The 21,269-nt window shown below is 42.1% G+C and overlaps 2 protein-coding genes across 4 annotated transcripts in view; both read left to right on the forward strand.

Moving 5' to 3' along the window:
- The window catches only part of LOC105191454 (adenylate cyclase type 6), a 105,315-nt gene extending 97,841 nt beyond the window's left edge, over positions 1-7,474 (forward strand). Inside the window, exon 23 of the mRNA XM_025297145.1 lies at positions 2,497-7,474. The gene's annotated coding sequence lies outside the window, so the exon portion shown is untranslated. The remainder of the gene's footprint in view (positions 1-2,496) is intronic.
- Positions 7,475-8,304: 830 nt separating this feature from the next.
- LOC105191424 (Solute carrier family 46 member 3) lies at positions 8,305-16,758 on the forward strand. 3 transcript variants are annotated; one of them, XM_011154810.3, is made up of 9 exons: positions 8,305-9,160; positions 9,824-10,146; positions 11,093-13,243; positions 13,847-14,198; positions 14,461-14,856; positions 15,393-15,527; positions 15,674-15,757; positions 16,019-16,175; positions 16,348-16,758. In XM_011154810.3, exons 2-9 carry the CDS (start codon positions 10,117-10,119, stop codon positions 16,424-16,426), a joined length of 3,384 nt encoding a protein of 1,127 aa, XP_011153112.1. In that variant the 5' UTR covers positions 8,305-9,160; positions 9,824-10,116; the 3' UTR covers positions 16,427-16,758. The 3 variants fall into 3 exon arrangements, with proteins under 3 accessions (XP_011153112.1, XP_011153113.1, XP_011153114.1); XM_011154811.3 differs by having other exon boundaries at positions 9,914-10,146; XM_011154812.3 differs by having other exon boundaries at positions 8,306-9,160; positions 9,824-9,990.
- Positions 16,759-21,269: the final 4,511 nt, after the last annotated feature.

Genomic DNA, 21,269 nt, shown 5'->3' on the forward strand with positions numbered 1-21,269 from the left:
AATACGTATGATGCATGCTTGATGCAATTGCAATATCGCATGATAATCGGCCGCATAATCCGGCGATAAATTTGAATTCACGTAGGGAGAAGGAAAGGCAGAAAGGGGTTATTATCTCGGGCGAATAACAAGCCGCGAGTAATACACGAGCGCGGATATCTATCTGAAATATTCCGCAAATTGCTGTCGAGGTATCCTAGCATTATACTTCATACCGCGCGCTTCGCGTAATGTCTCCTTTTTTCCGCCGTACACTTGGCATTCTTCCGCGATCGTACGGCCGATCGTCGGTTTAAGAGCACTCTCGTTTGTTCCACTTCACGCATTCCGTGAAGTCCGACGCTGTGGACGGAGAAACAGAAGAAGGAAAGAGAAATCGCGGCGGCATCGATCTTTCGAACGCCCGACTCGAATCGATACGGTTGCACGTGCTAGCGCGCTATATCCTTTTCCTCTCTCTCTTTTTTTTTGGGGCGCAAAGTTGCTATTACGTCAAGCCACGTCGACGAGTCTGCTACGAGATTGGAGTGTTTCCATAGCTGGGACGCCGTTATGTAACGCGTGCTGAACCGCGTAGTCGCAAGTAAATATACGCGTATTGACAGGGACACGTGCACAATCGGTTGCACAACATGCGCGATGGATATTTATTGCGCGCGAACAGAAGCTCGTTATTGCGAAAAACGCCCACTTTGCGCGAAAAGCATCGAACACGGGCGCGAAAATGTTGTCCCGTGTAACATGCGCGTGTGAAAAAGCGTAGCGGGAGCTGATTCGATCAATTAAATTAATCAAACGCTCATGCAACATCCAGTGCCGGGAAATGGCACGAAACGGCTGCAATTCGACGGTTAAGGATTTAACACACGCGATATAATCAAAATGTCTGTAATTTCGTTGTACGGATAATGGAACGTGAATTTCGATTTCAGTAGATTAGCGAGGGAAATTTCTTCTTCGAAAGGAGTTGACATTTCTCCTTTCTACGTTCCTGCAAACTTTGTCGAATTTGAGGTACCAAATACTTTCGTCCCGAATACACGATATAGTCAAAATATAATTTCGTTATACGGATAATGGAACGTGAATTTCGATTTCAGTAGATTAGCGAGGGAAATTTCTTCTTCGAAGGGAGTTGACATTTCTCCTTTCTACGTTCCTGCAAACTTTGTCGAATTTGAGGTACCAAATACTTTCGTCCCGAATACACGATATAATCAAAATGTCTGTAATTTCGTTATACGGATAATGGAACGTGAATTTCGATTTCAGTAGATTAGCGAGGGAAATTTCTTCCTCGAGGGGAGTTGACATGTTTTCTTCCTACGTCGATCCTGCATATTTGGTTGAACTTGAAATACCAAATATCTTCGTCCCGAATACACACTTGCGGCACTGATCTTGGATTGACACGCGCGCAAATATGACGATTCGTATCGACTAATGAGAAAATGAGAGAGTCTAATTATTTTAAGAACCAGTATATATAAATATAAGAACCAGTGAAATATTTTGATCGCACACAACGTCAGCGAGAATGACAACCAACACCGCGCGCGTGCTTCGCGCGGTAGGTAAGCCTCACGTTGGAAGCATATGTAACAACTCGAGCGAGTACACGATGCGCGAGGGTAAGTCAAACTTCGCCTTGAAAGTCCGGAGTATTTGAAGAGGGTTTATTGTTTTGATCGTTTGGCCTTTCAATAGCGCCCGACGACGTTTGGCGATTGACAGCTTTGGACAGCTTTGACCTTTTCGCAGCTTGTTTTGATTCTGTCGGGTGTTGTGTACCTTCCCGTAATCGAATTGTAACGCTTCGAGTTGAAGAGTAACAAACATATCGCGACATGGAGAGCGTGCACCGACACGTTACTCAAAATTTTCACACATCGAGTGGTCACGAAATTTAGCTGGATTTTCAAATATTTCTCATCGGACTCTCTCTCGCGGATATCGTGTTAGCAAGTAGGCGCTTACACCCGATCGAATCGTCGTGTTTCGACGCGAGTGTCAATGTCAATGTCAATGTCAGTCACGTTAGATTGAAAATTTATGACAAAGGACTCAGGCTCAGACGCGACAATATATTTCCGAATGAATGAAATTATTATTATATATCGGTTATACACGATTATTATGCATGACTTTTTCGTTCATGACAGATATTTGGCAAAGTTGACTAAGAAATTTGGAAAATCATCCATGTGATACAAAGGTGGAAGCACAGCTTGTGCAATGTCGCGTCTCGGGAGATTCTCCCGATTGATCTTTCGATTTTAGATTAGAATTCGCAGGGTTCGACATCGAACGTCAAAATATCAACTCGAGAACAAAGTCGTTCCTCGTGCAACCACTGCCGTCGTTAATCATCGAGTTATCCACCATGAAATCCTCGGTATCACGGCTAGACACAATATTGACGAGCAATATTGCATCACACAAATATCCGAAGAAATTGGAAGATCCTATTTTAATTCTAATCGCTAATGTTGACAGGTAAGGACGTTCGAGCAACAATTCGCGACGGACAACGCGGCAGAAAGTATCAATTCATTCCTGCGCCACTAAAGACTTCTTCCATGAGTACTCGAGAGCCCAGAGATGTGCGTGCGTGTGTGCGTGCGTGCGTGCGTGTGTATGTTTGCGCGGATGCGTATGTGTGTGCGGCCCAAAGATTCGCTTCTGCCATGCAATTTCCAAGGCGCGTGCACGCAACTCGAAGTTGTCGGCGACCGTTCGCGAACGGTCAATCGGCTCCTGACGAACGGGACGATCGCGCCGCTAGTTTTTAAATCTCGTGGCAAATGAATGGCGCGAGGGAGCCATTCGCCAGGAGCATTCGCTCGGGGTACTTTCGGTTCGGCGAATTCGATTCTTAGCGCGAGTTCCTACGTTTCTCGCTTGATCGCGTGCCAACTACTAAATCCGGAGGTCGAGAAAAAAAAAGAAAACGTACGGCTGTGAGAAATGTACTATCGAACAGTCGAACAGTCAAAGGCAAACATCCAAATCGAAAAGCTTCGCGCGAGATTCCATTTGGCATTCCGCAGTCGTCTCGGAAGATGCCGACTGCGATAAATATGTACGTTTCGTACGTCGCGCGCGTTGATTGCTTTAAATTAACGCGCCTCGAATACCGCGTGAAGAATGCGGTCTGTCTGTCGAAGCGGAGAACATTTGACGGCATCCGAGAATTAAAAATCCGGACGGATACTAGAGACGATTATTTCTTTCTCGTCGGGGATCATGAAAAGAGAATCGACCGTAATGCACATTTCGAACGGGGGGGGGGAGGGGGGGAATGGTCCGGTCGAATTGTCCGGTGTAATTTCACGGTAAATCCAAATCCGCTTTGATTGCAGCTGTTTGGTAATTGCAGCTGTCTAGCAAATCCAAGTTGAGTCCGCACTGAAATGCCGAACGTTAGGGAGAACGACAACTCCCACACGCCCTCCCACACATTCGTCGTACTTAATCTGTCCTTGAACGAAGCGTACAATGTGCATGTGATTGTGTGTTAAAAATCTTTAATTTCGCTAATTGGATTAGTTAACGAGAGGTTCCGCGATAATCACTTCTCCGGCGACCGTCGCTCGAACGGAAGACACGTCGCTAGAAGAAAAAAAGGAAATATATATATAAATATATACCGCCGCTCACTTAACAAGCTCCTTTCGAGCATCCAATCGAAACGATTGAGCAGAGGTATTGCAACGACGTAACGACGGGGTTATTGATTTAACTCGTAATAGAATGGCGCACAATACCGTATCGTTTGATATCTCCGACACTTTAGTTCCCAATCTCTTAAGCAGATGCACCTCCCACGAGATTGCTTTTGTGACATAATCTTGTGACAAGATTTGCGAAACGATCTCCAGTAAGATTCATTCGTGACAATAACAGTACCGACCGTATCCTCGAGAGAACCACGCACACACTTGTCTCTAAACGCAAGCTTAGGCGTTTAGCGGATCGAAAGCGGATCACAGATTCGGGGCAATAACACGTTAAGCGCGAAGCGCGCGCGCGGTCGTCACGAATAATTTATGACTCATCGTCGTCCAAGGAAGAAACAGGAAAGACACACACACACACACACACACACACACACACAGGAGAGTGTTCTCTTATTACGGCCAAAATTAAACGTACGAGTGCAAACTGAGACTATATTCCTCGTGTTCAGCCTCGTGTTATTGTCTCGAGCCTTTTGTCCGCAGTGCGTGATGTGCACGTGCAGCAGCAGCTCGACCATCTCTAACAATTCCCCGCACAATTAATCGCGCACAATTAATCTTTCTCGCGACGTGCGAGCGGCGAGCCGGACAAGTTTCTGCATTATTCTAGTCAATACGAAGCGAGCGTCTGTCACGTGGGTAAATATAATCCGACGACAAATCGAACATTGAGCCTCATACAACGAAGCCGTGGACAAACGAACCTCATCATACGCGTAGGCGGTTTGCTTTAACAAGAAGGGGACCACGGACGAGCTAATTACCGTACGTCAGATTCGACGAGTGAAATGTAGCCGCCTCTAAGAGCGAGGGCATCATCGTTTCATTTTACACGCCGGCTTCTCGTAAGAAAAGAAGGGAAAAATCGACCGCGTATGTGCTAGTCCTTCTTATCAGTAGGTAGCAGAATTTTCGTTAATTATAGCGACTTAAGAAATTTTAATAATGTACACATGCGTATTATGCAGAGTGAGATCTTTTCTTCTTTCTCGATCTTTATCGATGAGAGAGAGAGCTTTCAACGGTCCTTTGTCCGCCCGCAGTTAGGACATTTTATCTTGACTTCGGGATCTTGAGGGACCTAGCGGAAAAGGCAAATTCGCGCAATTGAAAGGGCGGAAAGGTAGGAAAGGGCCGCGAAGTATCGGACGAACGACTTTCCTACATCAGTCAACTTCTCGCCGATCGACAGAGAATTTCTGACGAAATTGCACTCGATGTTCTCGAGCGAGCGACGTATGTGAGTGACGTGAAAACGCCGAGACGCGCGATATTATTAACACAATATCAGAAGAAGATGAAGTATTCTCTCTCGATCGCTGAAGCAAAATCTCAACGAGACAGAGTCGAGTGGAAGAAGAACGCGCGAGCGCACGGAAAATAAATTATTTCATCAATGGTGAACTTTTGGTCTTTCGCGAGAGGGGAAACAAACGCGCTTTGACCGGCGAACACGACAAAGCCGGCCGATGCAGCTGCAAACACCAGTAGATACGGATAAATATTTTGCGTAGAACCGAGATTAAATAAAAGCGAATAAGATCCTATTGAATTCGCGTTTCGGTGCTCCTCGGTGCTACTCGGAAAAGTCATTTTCAGCCTCGCAACGACTATGTATAATAACCGGCATCGGTAAAATGCACTTGCAATTTACAACAGCAATTTACAACAGCGTGATCCGGCTCCCCCCCGTTGAAATGAGCTGTCGAAATTAATTCGTCTGCAAGGAGGACGTGTAGGAACGGTCGATCGTCCGAATACTACGCGAATTCGACGAAAACGGGGGACGGAAAAGAAAGAAGAAGAAGGGAAACATCCTGCAGCGTTCGATGTTAATTAAATTAATGTATATTCGCAGGCATGTAAATATGTATGTATACGGGACGCTTGAGAGCATATGTACAAATTTGGCCAAAGTGTATAGATGTTAATTATAACACGTTGGTGTGTATCTGTCGGCGGCGGCGGCGCGAACTCGATCTCTTCGATCGCAGAGTATACATATCGATTTTTTGTGCGCCATGCGCGATCTTTTGTCCGTAGATAGAAGCGAGGGAAGAGTTATATTTGTTACAGAGCGCGGGAGAGACCGTGTGTGTGTGTGTGTGTGTGTGTGTGTGTGTGTGTGTGTGTGTGTGTGTGTGTGTGTGTGTGTGTGTGTGTACGGCAAGAGACAGTAAAGCGGAGAACAGTAGGCGAGTACGCAGTACGCAATATTTCGAGTCCGATCGATCAAGCTTAATTGATTAATGAAACGTGTTACGTAATTTAACTAATTCATTCGGCCGGACGTTATCGTGCGAGCTCAGATCGTCGGGCTGGACGGAACGTTAATTAAATAATTCAATTCTACGTGCGAACGTTACCCGCTCGATCGGGCCGATCGCCGACATTAATCAGTCGACCGCACGGTGCGTGATCAGATACATAAGTCAGATATATAAGTAAGCGAATCTATGCTTTCGCGAGAATTTCAATGTCGCTGGCAGGTCCAGCTAATATTAAATGTTGATCGACATGTAAGAGAGACGAAGCTAGCCGTGTAACAACGCGTAATCGTTGAAGCGGACGGATACGATGAAATCAACGGATCATTTGTGCCATCAACGAGACCGAGGAGTTTCCCTACTTTGTAAATCGCTTGATAATTTATTTCTCGTCGAGTAGCCCTTCGTTAAGCCGCGCGGAAACGTCGACGGACGTGCAGTCGGCGGGAGGGAAGGGGGCACAAGTGATCTCCGTTAATTCAAAGTCAAAATTGCCGTGCATCGTACCAGATCGGAGTAATTGTGTGTGTGTGTGTGTGTGTGTGTGTGTGTGTGTAAGTCTTACGTCGTAAATTCATCTACTACGTGTTACACCCTAGAAGCCTATTAGCGGCGAGAGGTTAATCGCCCAAATAATGGCGATGGCTATTAGCACTGTCGACAGCGACACGCGAGTCATACGGTGTGTGCTCTACATCATCATTGTTTCGACGGTTTCGAAAATTTCAACGATTTCTCGGAGAATTTAGGATTCGTAAGAGGAGAAGAGACTTTTTTCGTGCGTGTTTATATGTCTTTAGGAAGATTTATTCATGACGAATGACTTTGGTCTCTCTTGAGCAAACTGCGTTTCGAATCAGGCTGTGGAGAAACGCGTCAAGGTTCTTCGTGCCATGTGTAAGTTTATCTAAAGGTTTGCCTCGATTTTCACCATGTCCAAGCGTTTGAGAAAAACGAGGGATAAAACAGCAAAAGGGTATAACGTGTACAGAAAATAAGAGACTATCACGCTCGTCGACGGTGTGTGTTAACAGCTGTTACAACTAGTATCGTAGAAATTATCCCACGGGGGAATTGCGGGATGTACCGATCGATATTGGAACACGGCCGCTGAAAACGCTGTTTCCACTTCGGCAGAAAACGTTTCTCCTTCTAGATTTCCGCACAGCTTGCCTACGATAAGGAAACGCGCAAACTTCTACAACGTCGACGCGTCGTCGCGTCGATACTATAAGTCAATATGTAACGATACGGATCGATATGCGAAGGGCTGCTGGCCGAAGTCACGAGAGTGCACGAGATAGAACGGGGGAGGCACCATTCGTTATCGTTCCGGGAAAAAATGTTGATGTAACTTTGATGGCCTAAAGTTCAGTCTTTACTGAAGAAAATCACGCAACTTTATCATAGTCATAATTGCGCGCCGTGATTAACATACTGATGACATGAAATAAATTTTTAATAAAACCACGATGTTGCATCTCTCCCTCCCTGTACACTCTCCTCTCCTCTCTCCTCACTCTTTCACTCTTTCTTCTGATAAGCCAGGAAGAGACGACTCAAACGAATTTAACTTTCTGCTTGTCTTCTCATCAAAATTAGGTCAGTAAATACTTAACGACGTTCTCAGAACTTCACGTACTGTTGCAATTGACTTTGCTCCTTTTCTTTGCTCCATTTAGTGAAAGAAATTGCTTCCCTAACCGATGCGACCCGACTTGATCCGCGTTCTCACAACCTCACTGTTATCTGTTTGAAGACTTTATCCGAAAAAGGAAGTAGCAGATGACATTTGAACTGTTAGCCGATACCATTTTCGATAGCTCTGACGAGGAAGAAAGTCGCAGGAAATATCTAATAAGAGATTTTATATAAGCACAAAGAATTTAGAATGTTAGCTCAAGATATTTATGTCCATAAATTGCTAATAATTAATCCGATTCTAACATTTTCGATTTCTGTCTGAAACGAGAAAACCCTGGCAATTAATTTTCAAGATAGACTTCGCTCTAGTTAGATCAGCTCTTTAGACAATCCATCTCAACGGAGAACAAATTGCCAGAAGGAAGTCGTGTGCAGAAATGTAAGTTCTGTCGCGGTCCACGAAGAAACGAAGAAGCAAGAGAAGCATCAGCGTGACAGAAACAAGCAGCGACCAGCCCGCCTGTTTAAGTTTCCCACGGAAAGCGAGACTACCGGAGGATCGATACTTCGCGGCCTAGAGAGAAAGACAGAGAGAGAGAGAGAGAGAGAGAGAGAGAAAGAATGCCAACCACGGTGCAAAATTCTCCACGAGTCAGCGTCTCGCGGACTGCCGTTTGTCAAGATGACGAATGAGGCACTAATTCAACTGCAATCGGCAACAGCTGGGAATCGCAACAGCGAGCTTTCCGCTCGCGACAAAAATTGCAGAAAGACCGTCGCTCCAAGTTTTGCGCACCACGAGATGTCGCCGAGGTCGTTTCATCGCCCAGAGGATGGCTGTCCTGACGAGGTCGTCGTAGTCGGCGAGGAAGCAACGTGGCGAGCGTTTCGGAGCACATGACCGTCCGCGAACGCCATCGTTCACACGCGTCGACTGCGAGCGAATCGCACGTGCGAATCACGCCGCGTTTTGCAAAGTGCATGTCGCGCTGCAGCGTCACGATGCAATCTCGCGATTTCCGCATGCTTTCAGCCGAGTTCTCTCATGAATCGCTCGACGATCGGGTCCGGTGCCGTCGAGACTTCATGTGACGATTACGTAAAACCGTCATCGTCGACGCGGCCTATGGGGGTATACGAGCGACGGACATTGTGATAGGCATTCTTGCGCAATGCTGGAAATAAAACGCGACCTACAACAGTCCGTTACTGATCGAGGTCGCGCGATCGCACGCCGCGTTAAAACACTCGTGTGACGACGGTCTGCAAGGCGACGCGATTGAAGTCCGGGCCGGGCGAATCGAATCGGGAGTGTGCGACGATCGCTCGAAGAATTCACGCGTGTTCAGCGAGCGTTTTCCAAGACTGATTTCAAGATAGGCTCTCGAGTCGGCTGTTACCCGCGATTATGCAAACACATCAACGTGCCGGGATGCCGCGCGTGTGTTGCGTACGACTGCGCAGGTGTGAATCACGTGTGCTACCGGCGACAGGGGTCTCCACACACAGGTATCTAGATAGACAACCACTGTTTCCCCCTCTCTTCCTTCCGCACGTGGCGCAAATTTGTCCAAGTTTTGAAAACGCGAGGATACTAATTATTAATTCGTCACTTTCCTATGCAATCGCTAAGTCGTACAAGATACTTGCTACGTAACACTCTCCCCTCTTCTATATACTCCTGTGTTTCGATCGATTTCAGCTCGTTTTATAATGCGACAAGATAAGATAAGAAACTTGTTATCAACGCTTGTAGCATTGTAGCATTGATAATATAGCAAAAATGTTATATTGTGTCGAGTTAAAGCTATAAGGGAATCGTCGGTGTCGCAAGATAAATTTGAAATAGAACTACCCAAAGCTGACAAAGACCATGTATTCTCAGCATTTAGACTGACGCCAGACGTTGGACAGCAAACTGTTTGCTCGATCTTATTGATTAAATTCGTAAAATAATTCTGTATAAAACACACAAGGCGACGTGACGATTTTTAAAGAGACCAGCTTGTTCAACGAGTAACGGAATAATTGCGAAATATCAAATGTTAATTTACAGCTTATTATGTGCACCTCTCTAGTATTCCAAAAGGTTACTCAAGTCATTTTATGTAAACAATAACTGAAAGAAAATAGATACGTTTCGGCTGAGGAAAATAAATATGAAATTTTCAGGTAATCTGGATATTATCGTTCTGAATTCTGCGGCTGATAACACGCGCTATTCTAATCGGATTGGTGCTGATACAAGGAGTGTTCTCGCAGGATCACATCGCAAAAAAACTAGTTCAGCGAATTCCACACCGGGACGAGTATATACGTAAACGTCTGTAATCAGCGGGGTAAGCTACGATCAAGCAGCAGACTTTGCACGAATATCGAGCGTGTGAGACGGTTGTGAGATAAAAGTCGAGAAGTATCGAGTAATTTGTATCGAAAGGCAAACTATTTGACAAAAAGTACAAAAGATGGCGAAAAAATTCTGTCCTGATAAGGAGGTGAGTCTTCTTTTCCTCCGATACGTTAATTCTTCCTGTAAACTACACGCATTGAGTTCTTACCATAAAAAAAAAAAGAAAAAAGAAAGAAAGGTATTGATAATAAAGTGACTTGGAGATGTATGACGCTCGTTGTGAAAAATATAACGAAGATTCAACTTGCCGCAAATGAACGTTCAACGTGTCGATCTTATGATGTGATTTTAAATACGTAAAAACGCGTAATATGTTTGCGATTGTATAAACGCGCTTCTATGATCACTTAATATCGCGCACCGCTCAGATTTGCATCAGGAGATTTGAGACATCAGGGTCGAGACTGTACCTACGGAACTCGTCCTACCGCTTTCTGCGCACTCATTTGCCGATGTTCCTCCATCAATCTCTCAACAGCTATTGCAAAGTTTACAAAACTTTGAGTAATAATTGTACATTACGGCAACACATCGAGCATTTGAATTTCATAACATGAGCTGTGTCAACAAAAGCATGTATATTCAAGGAAAATAACAATTACCTGTCTTCTAACAAATATCTGTGCAAGTGTGTCCATTTGTTTTCTACAGGTCATAAAAATTCAAATGACTCCTATCGAGAACGTTATTAGCGCGTATCCCCGGATGTTAGATATGGAAAGTTTTAAGGACGAGATCCGATAAGTTATAAATAGAAAGGTACAAAGTGTAGCAGCATTATTATCGCATCCATAGGCGATAGGTTCGCTACGAATCGCGGTCAAAAAGAAATATTGAAAGAAAATTATACATTGATGTGCAAAATAAAACAATGTAATTTGAATGCAGGCGTAGCTATCGAGTCTTAGTGTTTCAACTTGGATGTATGCACATGACAAAAATATATAGAAGAATAGAAATTGTGTTAAGATTTCAACAGATAAGGACACAAACGTTGCGTTGAATCTCAATGTTTATTTTGCAATTTTCAGCTATCATCTAATAAAGAAATAAATAAGTTATCTCCAATATCGTTCGAAATGGTTGTGGATGAACATACCAAGCCATTGAAGAAAAAGAAGAAGCTCTTCGTGAAACTCCAACCAATACAAGAGCATAAAAATGAGAATGTTCCAATCTCTCCGAGAAAATGCAAAAGAATTGGAAGTACGGAGGATTCTCCTGCTTTTTCTTATACTCAGCCAGTAGTGACTAAAAATGCTTTTAAAAAATTAGAAGAAATAAAGAAGGATATCGTTCAATGGAATATTCAGGCCTTAAAGAAGAGTTCATCTCATGAAAATATTCAGGTCGTGAAAAAGGAGTCCTGTGCCGATAATGAAAAAATGGTACCAGAGATCGAAGTACCAAGTGATTCTTCGTCTTCTCACGAAGTTTCAACGGCAGAGGGGACATCGTTTTCTCACGATGACGTCGATTGGAACGAAATAGACGAGGGGGTTTTGAACGAAAATGTACAAACCATGGATGAGGTGCCCTCTGATAAGAATGATCAGTCGGTACAAGAAGAGTCTTCTAATAAGAACATCCAGAGTAAAGACGAGGAATTTCTTCATGAGTCTCTCGATAAAACTATTCAGGCCGAAGAGGAGGAATACTGTCACGAAAATGTTCAGACCGTGGAAGAGGGACATTCTCATAAAAATGATCAGTCGGTACAAACGAAGTCTTCTCATGGGAATGTTCAGATCATGGAAGAAAGTTCTTCCTATAGCAATACTGAGGAACTATACAAGAACTTATTGACGGTATTCCAGACAATAAAAAATCTTTTCTTCCATGAAAATGTTTCAACCTGCAAGGAGATTTTAAAGGAGATTCTTAGTGAAAATATCCAGAATTTGGAAAAGCAACTCTCTCATAAGGATGATATCATAAGGTTGCTATCAGAGAAGCCTTACTGTAAGAAAAAACAGGAAGGATCTTCCCATGAAAAGGTTCAGGCCGTAGAAGAAAGTTTTTCCCATAGCGATATCGAGGAAATACGCAAGAACTTATTGACGATACTCCAAACAATAAGAAATCATTTCTTTCATGAAAATGTTAAAGTTTCCGTGGAGGTTCCAGAAGACATTCTCAATGAAAACGTCCAGAACTTGGAAGAGCGACTCGCTTCTAAGAATGATCAGTTGATACAAGAGAAATCTTGCTATGGAAAAAATCAGACAATACAAGAGAAGTATTCGTACAAAAGTGACCAAGATGGACAGGAAGGATTTTCCGATGAAAATGTTCAGACTATGGGTGAGAAATTCCCTCGTAGAAATGATCAGTTGGTACAAGAGGAGTCTTCTCACGAGAACCTCCAGGGAGGAGACGGAGAGTTTCTTCGCGAGTTTCTCGATAAGTCTATTCAGACCGTAGAGAAGAAATACTCTCATGAGACTGTGGAAAAAGATTGTTCTCATAGGAATGAGGAGTTGGCACAAGAAAAGTCTTCTCACGAGAACGTTCAAGCCATGGAAGAGAACTCTTCCCATAACAATACCGAAGAACTACGCAAGAACTTATTGACGATACTCGAAACAATAAAAAATCTTTTCTTCCGTGAAAATTTTCAAACCTCCAAGGAAGTTCTAAAGGAGATCCTCAGAGAAAATATGCAGAACTTGGAAAAGCAACTTTCTCGTAAGAATGATCAGTTGATACGAGAGAAGCCTCACTATAAAAAGAATCAGCCGACACGAGGAGAGTATTCGTACGAAGATGACCAGGACGAACAGGAAGGATCTTCTCATGGAAATGTTCAAGTTATACGGAGTTATGAGGAGTCTTCTCATGGGAATGATCCGCTGGTACAAAAGGAGTCCTTCCAGAAGGAACCAGAAAAACTCTTGTGTAAAAATAATAGCGATATAGAGAATGGGTCCTCCGACATACATCAGATAATAGAAGATCAAGTGGCAGAGGTGCAAATCATCCAAGAAAACAAAGGATGTTGCATATGGTTACAAAAAATATCAGTAGAACCAACTATGTGGTTATATATGATGGCCTTCATGTTCACATCAGTGGTTGAGCAAGCCTTTTTCGTACATAAAGCGTGCCGGGTGGATCATGGATACTCGGAAGAAATCTGTCTGCACCTGAACGAGAATAAGAACATACAAACCGAAGTGCAGGTAAACACTTTCAAATATTATACGAACAAGAAATTGAAGGAGAGAAAAGGGAAGTAGGATGGGGGATATGAGTCTTATCTCGGTGTAGTAACAGAGTTCAATTTAACGACGATAATTAGTCCGATAAATAAATGGGTCTCGTACTTAGCGATTATCTATATCACGTTGATTAGCAACCACTTGCCGTTAACATTGTAATCATAGTAAGTAATATAACGTCGAAATCGAGAGAGGAAAAAGAAATGCTTAAACCAGATAATTGTAGACGTGAGAGTGACATGTTATCAAGATGATTGTCTAAATAAATATTTGTCATGATGGACAGGCATATACGTATGAAATAAAGTACGTATTTTGATAAATCTAATGGATTTAATACGTTTAAATGTTTCTCTAAACTCAAGTCTCTTATATTTCTACTTTGTTAAGAAATATGCAAGGAGGACACACCGAAATATTCATATAAAACATTTTAACATGGAATCAAAATTTTGCAAATGTACGCGATATTTTTGTCTTTTCGTCGCTATTACAGCTCTCAGCCGATAATTTGTTCTCAATTTTCGACTTATGGCTCGTTAAAACGAGAAAATTATTTTGCAGAAAACCGTCTCGGAATTCCAGCAATGGTACAATCTCGCCGGACATATCATCCCTATCATTTTAGCGTTATTCTTCGGCAACTGGAGCGACCGGCGCGGACGCAAATTGCCGCTCGTCATCGGTCTGATAGGCAAATTGATTTACTCCTTCATGATCGTGATCAATTCCCTAATGCCGAATTGGAATCTGAATATGGTGATATACACGGCTGTTGTACCGATGGGTCTACTGGGCGGCGACGTTATAATCTTTGGCAGCTGCTTCGCTTATTTAACGGACATATGTTCGTACGAAGAGAGAACTATGAGGATCACGATTCTGGATATCGTGTACCTCAGTACTATGCCTACGGGTAAGAATCGGCTATAAAGAATAATTTGTAAATTAATGATTTTCAGACGGAAGAAAATGTAGACGATAAAAACGTTAGAAAAATTGCATATTTTTCTTAACGCTTCGTCTTCAATTTCCTCTCTCTCTCTCTCTCTCTCTCTCTCTCTCTCTCTCTCTCTCTCTCTGTCTCTCTCATTTTGCAATTATATAAAAGAAACTCGTCGCAATAATCGGAGATACGGCTTTCGAGTAATCTTCACTACACGTCTTGTTTATTGCAGGTATCGCACTTGGATCTTACGTATTCGCCAATGTGGTCAACTCATCTTACACGATTATGTTCGCCATAAACGCGAGCTTGCTCATACTGGCAATTGTTTACTCGCTCGTGAGACTCAAATGGCAATCGTCGCCGGAACAACAATCACTCATCGGCGTTAATTTTCTGAAGGATTTCTTCGACACCGATCATGTTCGACAGACTTTGAGTATGATGATTAAATCGAGGCAAAATAACGCAAGAGCATGCTTAGCACTAGTCATGTTGTCGATGTGCTTGTACACGTTCCAACGGGAAGAGCGGTCCATGAGCTACCTGTATACTCAGCTGGTCTTCAATTGGGACGTAGTAACATTCAGTTACTTCCGAACGTTTCAGTCATCGTTTTACGTGGCAGGTCAGTCGGACCGAGTAGGCGTGACCGAAATCAGGTCAAGTTAATACTCTGTGAATCCCGACGAGGTCCAATCACGGTGTAATGAGACATATTCCGGGAGTCGCAAGTGAAAGGAGAAATTTCGCGTATCGAGACTAAGAACTTTCACTCCCAGCTAACTTAACGTCCTCACAGAGGGTAATAAAAAAATTACGACCTTGTCGCGCGATATTGAAACTGCTCCTGCAGAAGGTTCGGCTTTCTATATAAGGACATGTAATCGTTAAATCGTCGATCGTTTCTTGCCCGTTTTCGTCGTTATCGAATACACGAATTTTATAATCTCTTTTCACTACGCTGCTTGAACTACGTTTTCTTGAGGTACGTTGTACGTCAAGAAACAAATGATCGTTACGTGCGTAAGCATCGAAGATGAATACAGATTCGCATGCGTGTTATCAAGATTATGGAAATTAAGTTTAAAGATGATGCATATTGGACGTTGTTGAAAACGTTGCGGGCAGACAGTCTAATATGAAATGTTTTTATCTCAACAGCGATGCTGCTTGCAATGCCATTGATGAAACATACTCGAATGAAGGATACTGCGATCACAATAGTCGGGGCAATATCACATGCAACAGGAAGACTGGTATTTATCGCAGCGAACAGAGGGGAATTATTTTATGTTGGTAAGACTAACAAAGAGTGTTGACGTAACTGACGTAAAACAATATACGTCGTTGATATGTCGCTTACATGTTACGCGTTTTCCAACGCGGTTATCAATCTGTAGATTTCAGCAAAATATCAAACATATGCAATAATTATTGCGTAGGTGCTGTCGCCGCCGCATTAGGACCCGTGGTGGCTCCTGCGCTTAGATCTATGGCTTCTAAATATGTACTGGTAGAAGAGCGAGGTGTGTAATCTTATTTGTTACGGTTAGCTTTCTATCGGATCATTGTACGATGTTACGTGGGGATTGAAACCGATATTTGTGATTCAAACTAATCATCAAAATACAGCTGCTTAAACAAAAATGAGAGAAAAGGATAAGTCAGAATAAACGAATTCATTAATATAATGTAATACCGGTTTCAATTTTATATACCGCATTGACGATTTCTCTTTTTCCGTCACGACAAAAAATAAATTTTGTTACCGGTTCTTCATTTCTCAGGGAAGGTGTTTGCGATACTCTCCGTATTCGACAATGCAGTCCCGCTAATCAGCAGTGTTTTGTACTCGCAAATTTACAACGCCACCATCTACACGGTGCCAAACTTTATATATTGGTTGACATTTATAACGCAAATATGTGTTATATTATTGGCTATGTAAGTGAATTTCAATTTTCATATTTACTTTACATAATTCTTCTTACAGGAAGCGACTAGTTCTCTTTAATTAAAAATAATTTAGAGAGTAAGAGAGAATGTTGTTTGCGTTGCGTTGTGATATTTTAACTCGTTGTGTTTGAGTAATTTAATCTTTTCATTATTTTTTCAGAGTAATCAGCTTGGCACCGTGGAATACACGCGCGATAAGAAGATTGTTTTATAACAATGAACTTTTAGAATCCACGTAACTAATCAATAATCTATTTTATAAATATTTTATAGTATTTTTTGTTGTACTTTTTCTTTAAAAATTTTATCTTTAAAAGTTATTACGGTAAACAGCTATTCACCGATGATCTTAGAATATTTAATTCCATTTGTTGTATACATATTATGTATCTAAGATCATCGGGAACACAAGTTTTATCTAAGACAGATGTTTATATCTGCAACATTTACAATTTAGATCATAAAATATTTCGGGAAGTTAATGCAAAGATCCTAATTTGAAATTTACTTCAGATTTAATTTAGATTTACTTTAATCGATAAGTTACGATAAAATTCTGTTCATAATATTTTCTGTACAACAAGAAAAAAATGATATAATTGAAAAGTCAGGAAATTTTTTTTAAATCCATATACATAATACGAAAAATTAAATTTTATAAATTATACAGCAAATAACATTATAAATAAAATTCTGTTAACTTGTCGTTGTAATTGTTGGGACAATTGTGAACAGTTCTAAATACGATTCTCCAAATTTTGTATATGTTGAGTATAAATGGTATTATTTCTTTTGGTATATCTTCAGGAATAAAAGTACAGCAGCTTTTAAGACTGCTTAATTTTCTGCATTTATATGTAGTATATATTTTTTCATAATTATTGCAGATTTGTAATATATGGAAATATACATGACATATATCTGTTTAATAGGAAATAATATGACTTTATATAGACATAGGATATGGAAAATATATTTCGACGCTACTATTATATCAAATGATATAATAGTAGATTTTTAATAATAACTTAACAAAAGATAAATATAAATATTAATATTAAGTTAATTAATTCAATATTGGGAGAAACACTATTATATTATATATGAATGCAATAATGTAAATATATATTTAGATGTACAGACGAGACTGCAGGGTGAAAATTGTTACGCTGCATGAGACAACGTATAATATAATATCTGAGTCATTGCTCACAGTAGTAGTATAGAGTATTGTTGTATATAATTATTTATTTTATCCTAGAATTTGTAAGACGGTTTTCATATCACTTTTCGTAAGAAGAACTATAAAATAAACAATGATATATATGTATTTAGAGTTTGTTTTTCCTCCAACTGATCGGATTTGTTCATCTGTTTTGAGACAAACAAATGCGGATATTGTAATTGATGCGATTAATAGAAACATGATAAATCAACCTTCGACCTGAAATACGTGCACCGTCGTTTCAGTAATAACTGAATGAATCATAAAACTGTCGCGATTAAGTGTCATGTAAGAAACTCATTAATATGCGATGACGCACATACGTAGACCGACACTGTTGGACACAATCGATTTTGTCGATTTCGTCGATTGAAGATGAAAGCACAGATTTGTAAGGACCTGAACGTAAAAAAAATATAACAGTGTTAACATTTTTGCAAACGTTGTGAAACTGCTCATTTTCGCCGTTAAACAATTTCATCTTACACTTCGTAGAAAATTGACTCCAACTTCGTTAAAAAATCCGTTATAGACGTAAGCGGCAACGCCGGCGCGACTGGTTTACAGGATTGCGATTCAAGTTTGCACAACGTTTAGAACGATTCTGAGAAAGGCTTTTATACTAGCTACAATATATCTTGTATTCATTAGTATTCAACATGTGTAAACTACGTTGCGTGTCAAGGCTTGTTGGCTAATTGTTGCTCGTCGGTTAGGACTTTTGACGCGAGGAACCATCACTTTGGGAAATAAATTTCAAAAATGCCACAAGCTATTAAAAACAATTTGCTAAAAAAAGAAAAGGAAAAGAAAGACAAACTTAATTTCTCAAGATTTTAACGTCGGCTACTGAAATGATCCTCTCCACGAAATATGGAAAAAAAGTCACATTCATATTAGCAGATATTATTAATTGCTTTGACAAACGTGAGATTAGAAGTGACGTCACACTCTGGCTGCTCGACTAAAATGTAATGGATGTTCGCACACGATTGTGCATCTAAATGTGAATTAGCAATATCTTCCTCACGCGATTTACATATTCGCGAAGCGCATCCGCACGATGCGTACGGATGCAGCAAGCAGAAGCAAACATGAATGAACATCTGCTCGTTTATGGGATTTCCTTGGACTCGCGCGATATACGGGCGATATCGCTTCTCACGCATCCTGACCCGAATATCCACCTCTCAAAATCCAGCGGTATAAAAGTCTGCTAACGTTTGAGGATGCGCACTGTTCGCCTCGAGCACCCGAGTCGGCAAGGGACATCCGAGATCACCGATATCATGGTAATATATGCTAACCGAGAAACGCGGCATGTATAAATAACTATTGAAATTCTGCATTATGGTCACGCATTTTTATACCGACAAAATTCTCCACGATATATCGAAGGAGATGAATTAACATCAATTCCGTTGTAATTCGTAATGATCTTTCGTTAAAAGTCGCCGAGTCAATGAGTAGATAAGATACGGATTTTCTAAAAATAAAGAAAAAGTATTATCAATTTTATATGCATCATAAGTCATGTCATGTCGTGTGTTTCAAAATGTAATTTATGTATTAAGAGAAAAAAATAGATAAATCTTCCTGTTCTAACAAAATATAGTATTACCAGAAATACGCTTGTACAGTTATCGTCATGAGAGAACTGCAGCAGAGAGAACACTTACTGCAAAAATGTTTCTCTCCGCGATCCTTTCGCTACGCGATTACAATCACAAATACCGCACACTTTTTCCTACGATATAGTTCTCCAGTCTCTTAATCGGTCGACACGGCGATCGCGTATCTCACGAGACAACGCAATAAATCTCAACAGTGGTGACTCCTGAAGAACAATAAAGCCCGACAATGCATTATTCAAGTTGCTAACTCGATTACAATCATCCGCTTCCATTGTGAACTTGTGAATTAAATATGATCATTTCCGCGAATTTCCTTCCGGGTGCGCGCGGTTTGTTTCGATGTAAATTGCACGCCGACGATTTCTGCATTCGAACGAGCGCGGCCATTACCGAGTTTATCGACGATAACAGACCGCGCGAGAAGGAATTCCCTCTCGCGGAATATTCCCGCATTATTATTTTCATCAAATTGTCCGTGTTGCCCCGCGCAAAAATGTCTTCCTTAATAACAGCAATACAGCGTGATAATCGCGAGCGGTGCAGCGCGCGGTGAAGTAATCTTTCCTCGAACACGCTCGTCTCTCTTCACCGGTGAGGACTCAAAAAATGCTAGCCGCAAGCTATTTCGTAATAAAGCCGATTCAAATGACGCTGTGTGAAATTCCAGGAAGTACTCTGGGGGAACTCACTCCATAACCCGCACTTATATTTTGCACTCGCACTCTTTCCAGTATTCCATTTCATTTTAATTCCGACGTGGAAACTTTGTCGGCGCGGGCAGGCAGGCAGGCAGGCAGACAGGCATTCGTCACTTTGATATGAAGAATTTTCGGACGACGACTATGATTAACGACTGTGGTTCAACGCAGCGACATCTTATGAATCCATAAATCTCCACTCAGCTGCACTCGCAACGTAATTTCGTCGAAAGCGCGCGCGCATTTATGTCGCCCGGTGTTTTTATGTGCCGCGCGCGTCGCATAGTTCAAATAATCCCAGCGAAAGTAACGCTCGCGATCCGCGCTGTTCCTTTATCACGCATCGGCGAATAGCAATTTAGACAATCGGCAAGAGAGAGAGAGAGAGAGAGAGAGAGAGAGAGAGCGGTAAAAGTCCCTTGTTAAAATGTGCCGCGAAAAATGCACTTTTGTGTCGCCTTCGGCTGGCACACGCGATGAAACGCGCGTGAACGAAATGCCATGACGAAAATGATGATCCAGTCGCGCTTCGCCCGGCGGATAAGATTAGTTAGCGGAAAGTTACAAAGTGCTCAGCTTCAATCGTAAAACCAGCGCAAAGAGAGGAAGGAATGAAACATTATCCTTTTCGGGGCTAAAGTTCAGGCGCGCAAGTAAGTAAAAGTAGCAAGAATCATCATCCGACGTTGCGTCCGATGTTCGCGCAGCGGACTTTCCGATGAGTCAATAGAAGGGAGTCATCGAGAGGGTTGACTAATAAATCGACGTCGAGTAACAAAAATTTAATTTTCACTCGCCGCTGATTTTCGCTCTTTTGCCTCGGATCAAGCAGCAGCGATTGCAGCCTCGGTCTCCTCCGGAAACTCCGAAAAGCGAGACGTATCGCGTTTCAACGATGTATTTCCGTTTCCAGGTCTCTCCAGGAAGAGTCGTTATTGTTGTTGCGGCAGTCTTCTTAATGGCTCTGGCGGCATTTGTACACGCGATACCTACTCCCGCACCGGTCGCACCTGGGGCCATTACGGTCTACCCGATACCTCAAAGGCCAGCTTATGCACCGAACCCGTGGGTTTATCCGAAACCGACCACGGTGCAGCCTCTAGGACGTTAAACGGCCACGTCGCCGTCGAGGAACATCCGCCGTTTCTCAAGCTCATCGGGGGCGAAGCTGTCGATCATGCCCTGCCGCCAAGCAAATTCTCCGCCGACGCGTTTCTCGTCTTTTCTTATCGCTCGCGAATTATACGACGGAGCCGTAAGTTTTAATTGGGCGATAACTCGGCGAACAATCTGGCTGACTAACGTTCCACCGCTCTGATCTCGTGCATTCGACGAAGTTAAAATTGACACATTGATAACTCGACGGACGACTGACGATTAATCGTCGCCGGTCGCAAATATTGTTCGCCCCGACGGTGGATAATACGACGTAAACGACGTTACGTAGCCGAGGCGAGTTTGTATTGGTAATTTTCGTTCGCTTCATGGTATCGGTGTGCGTGAACGGGTAATGTTTGATATTTTA

The sequence above is a fragment of the Harpegnathos saltator genome, unplaced genomic scaffold (assembly GCF_003227715.2).
Source record: "Harpegnathos saltator strain DR-91 unplaced genomic scaffold, Hsal_v8.6 scaffold171, whole genome shotgun sequence".
NCBI lineage: Eukaryota > Metazoa > Arthropoda > Insecta > Hymenoptera > Formicidae > Harpegnathos > Harpegnathos saltator.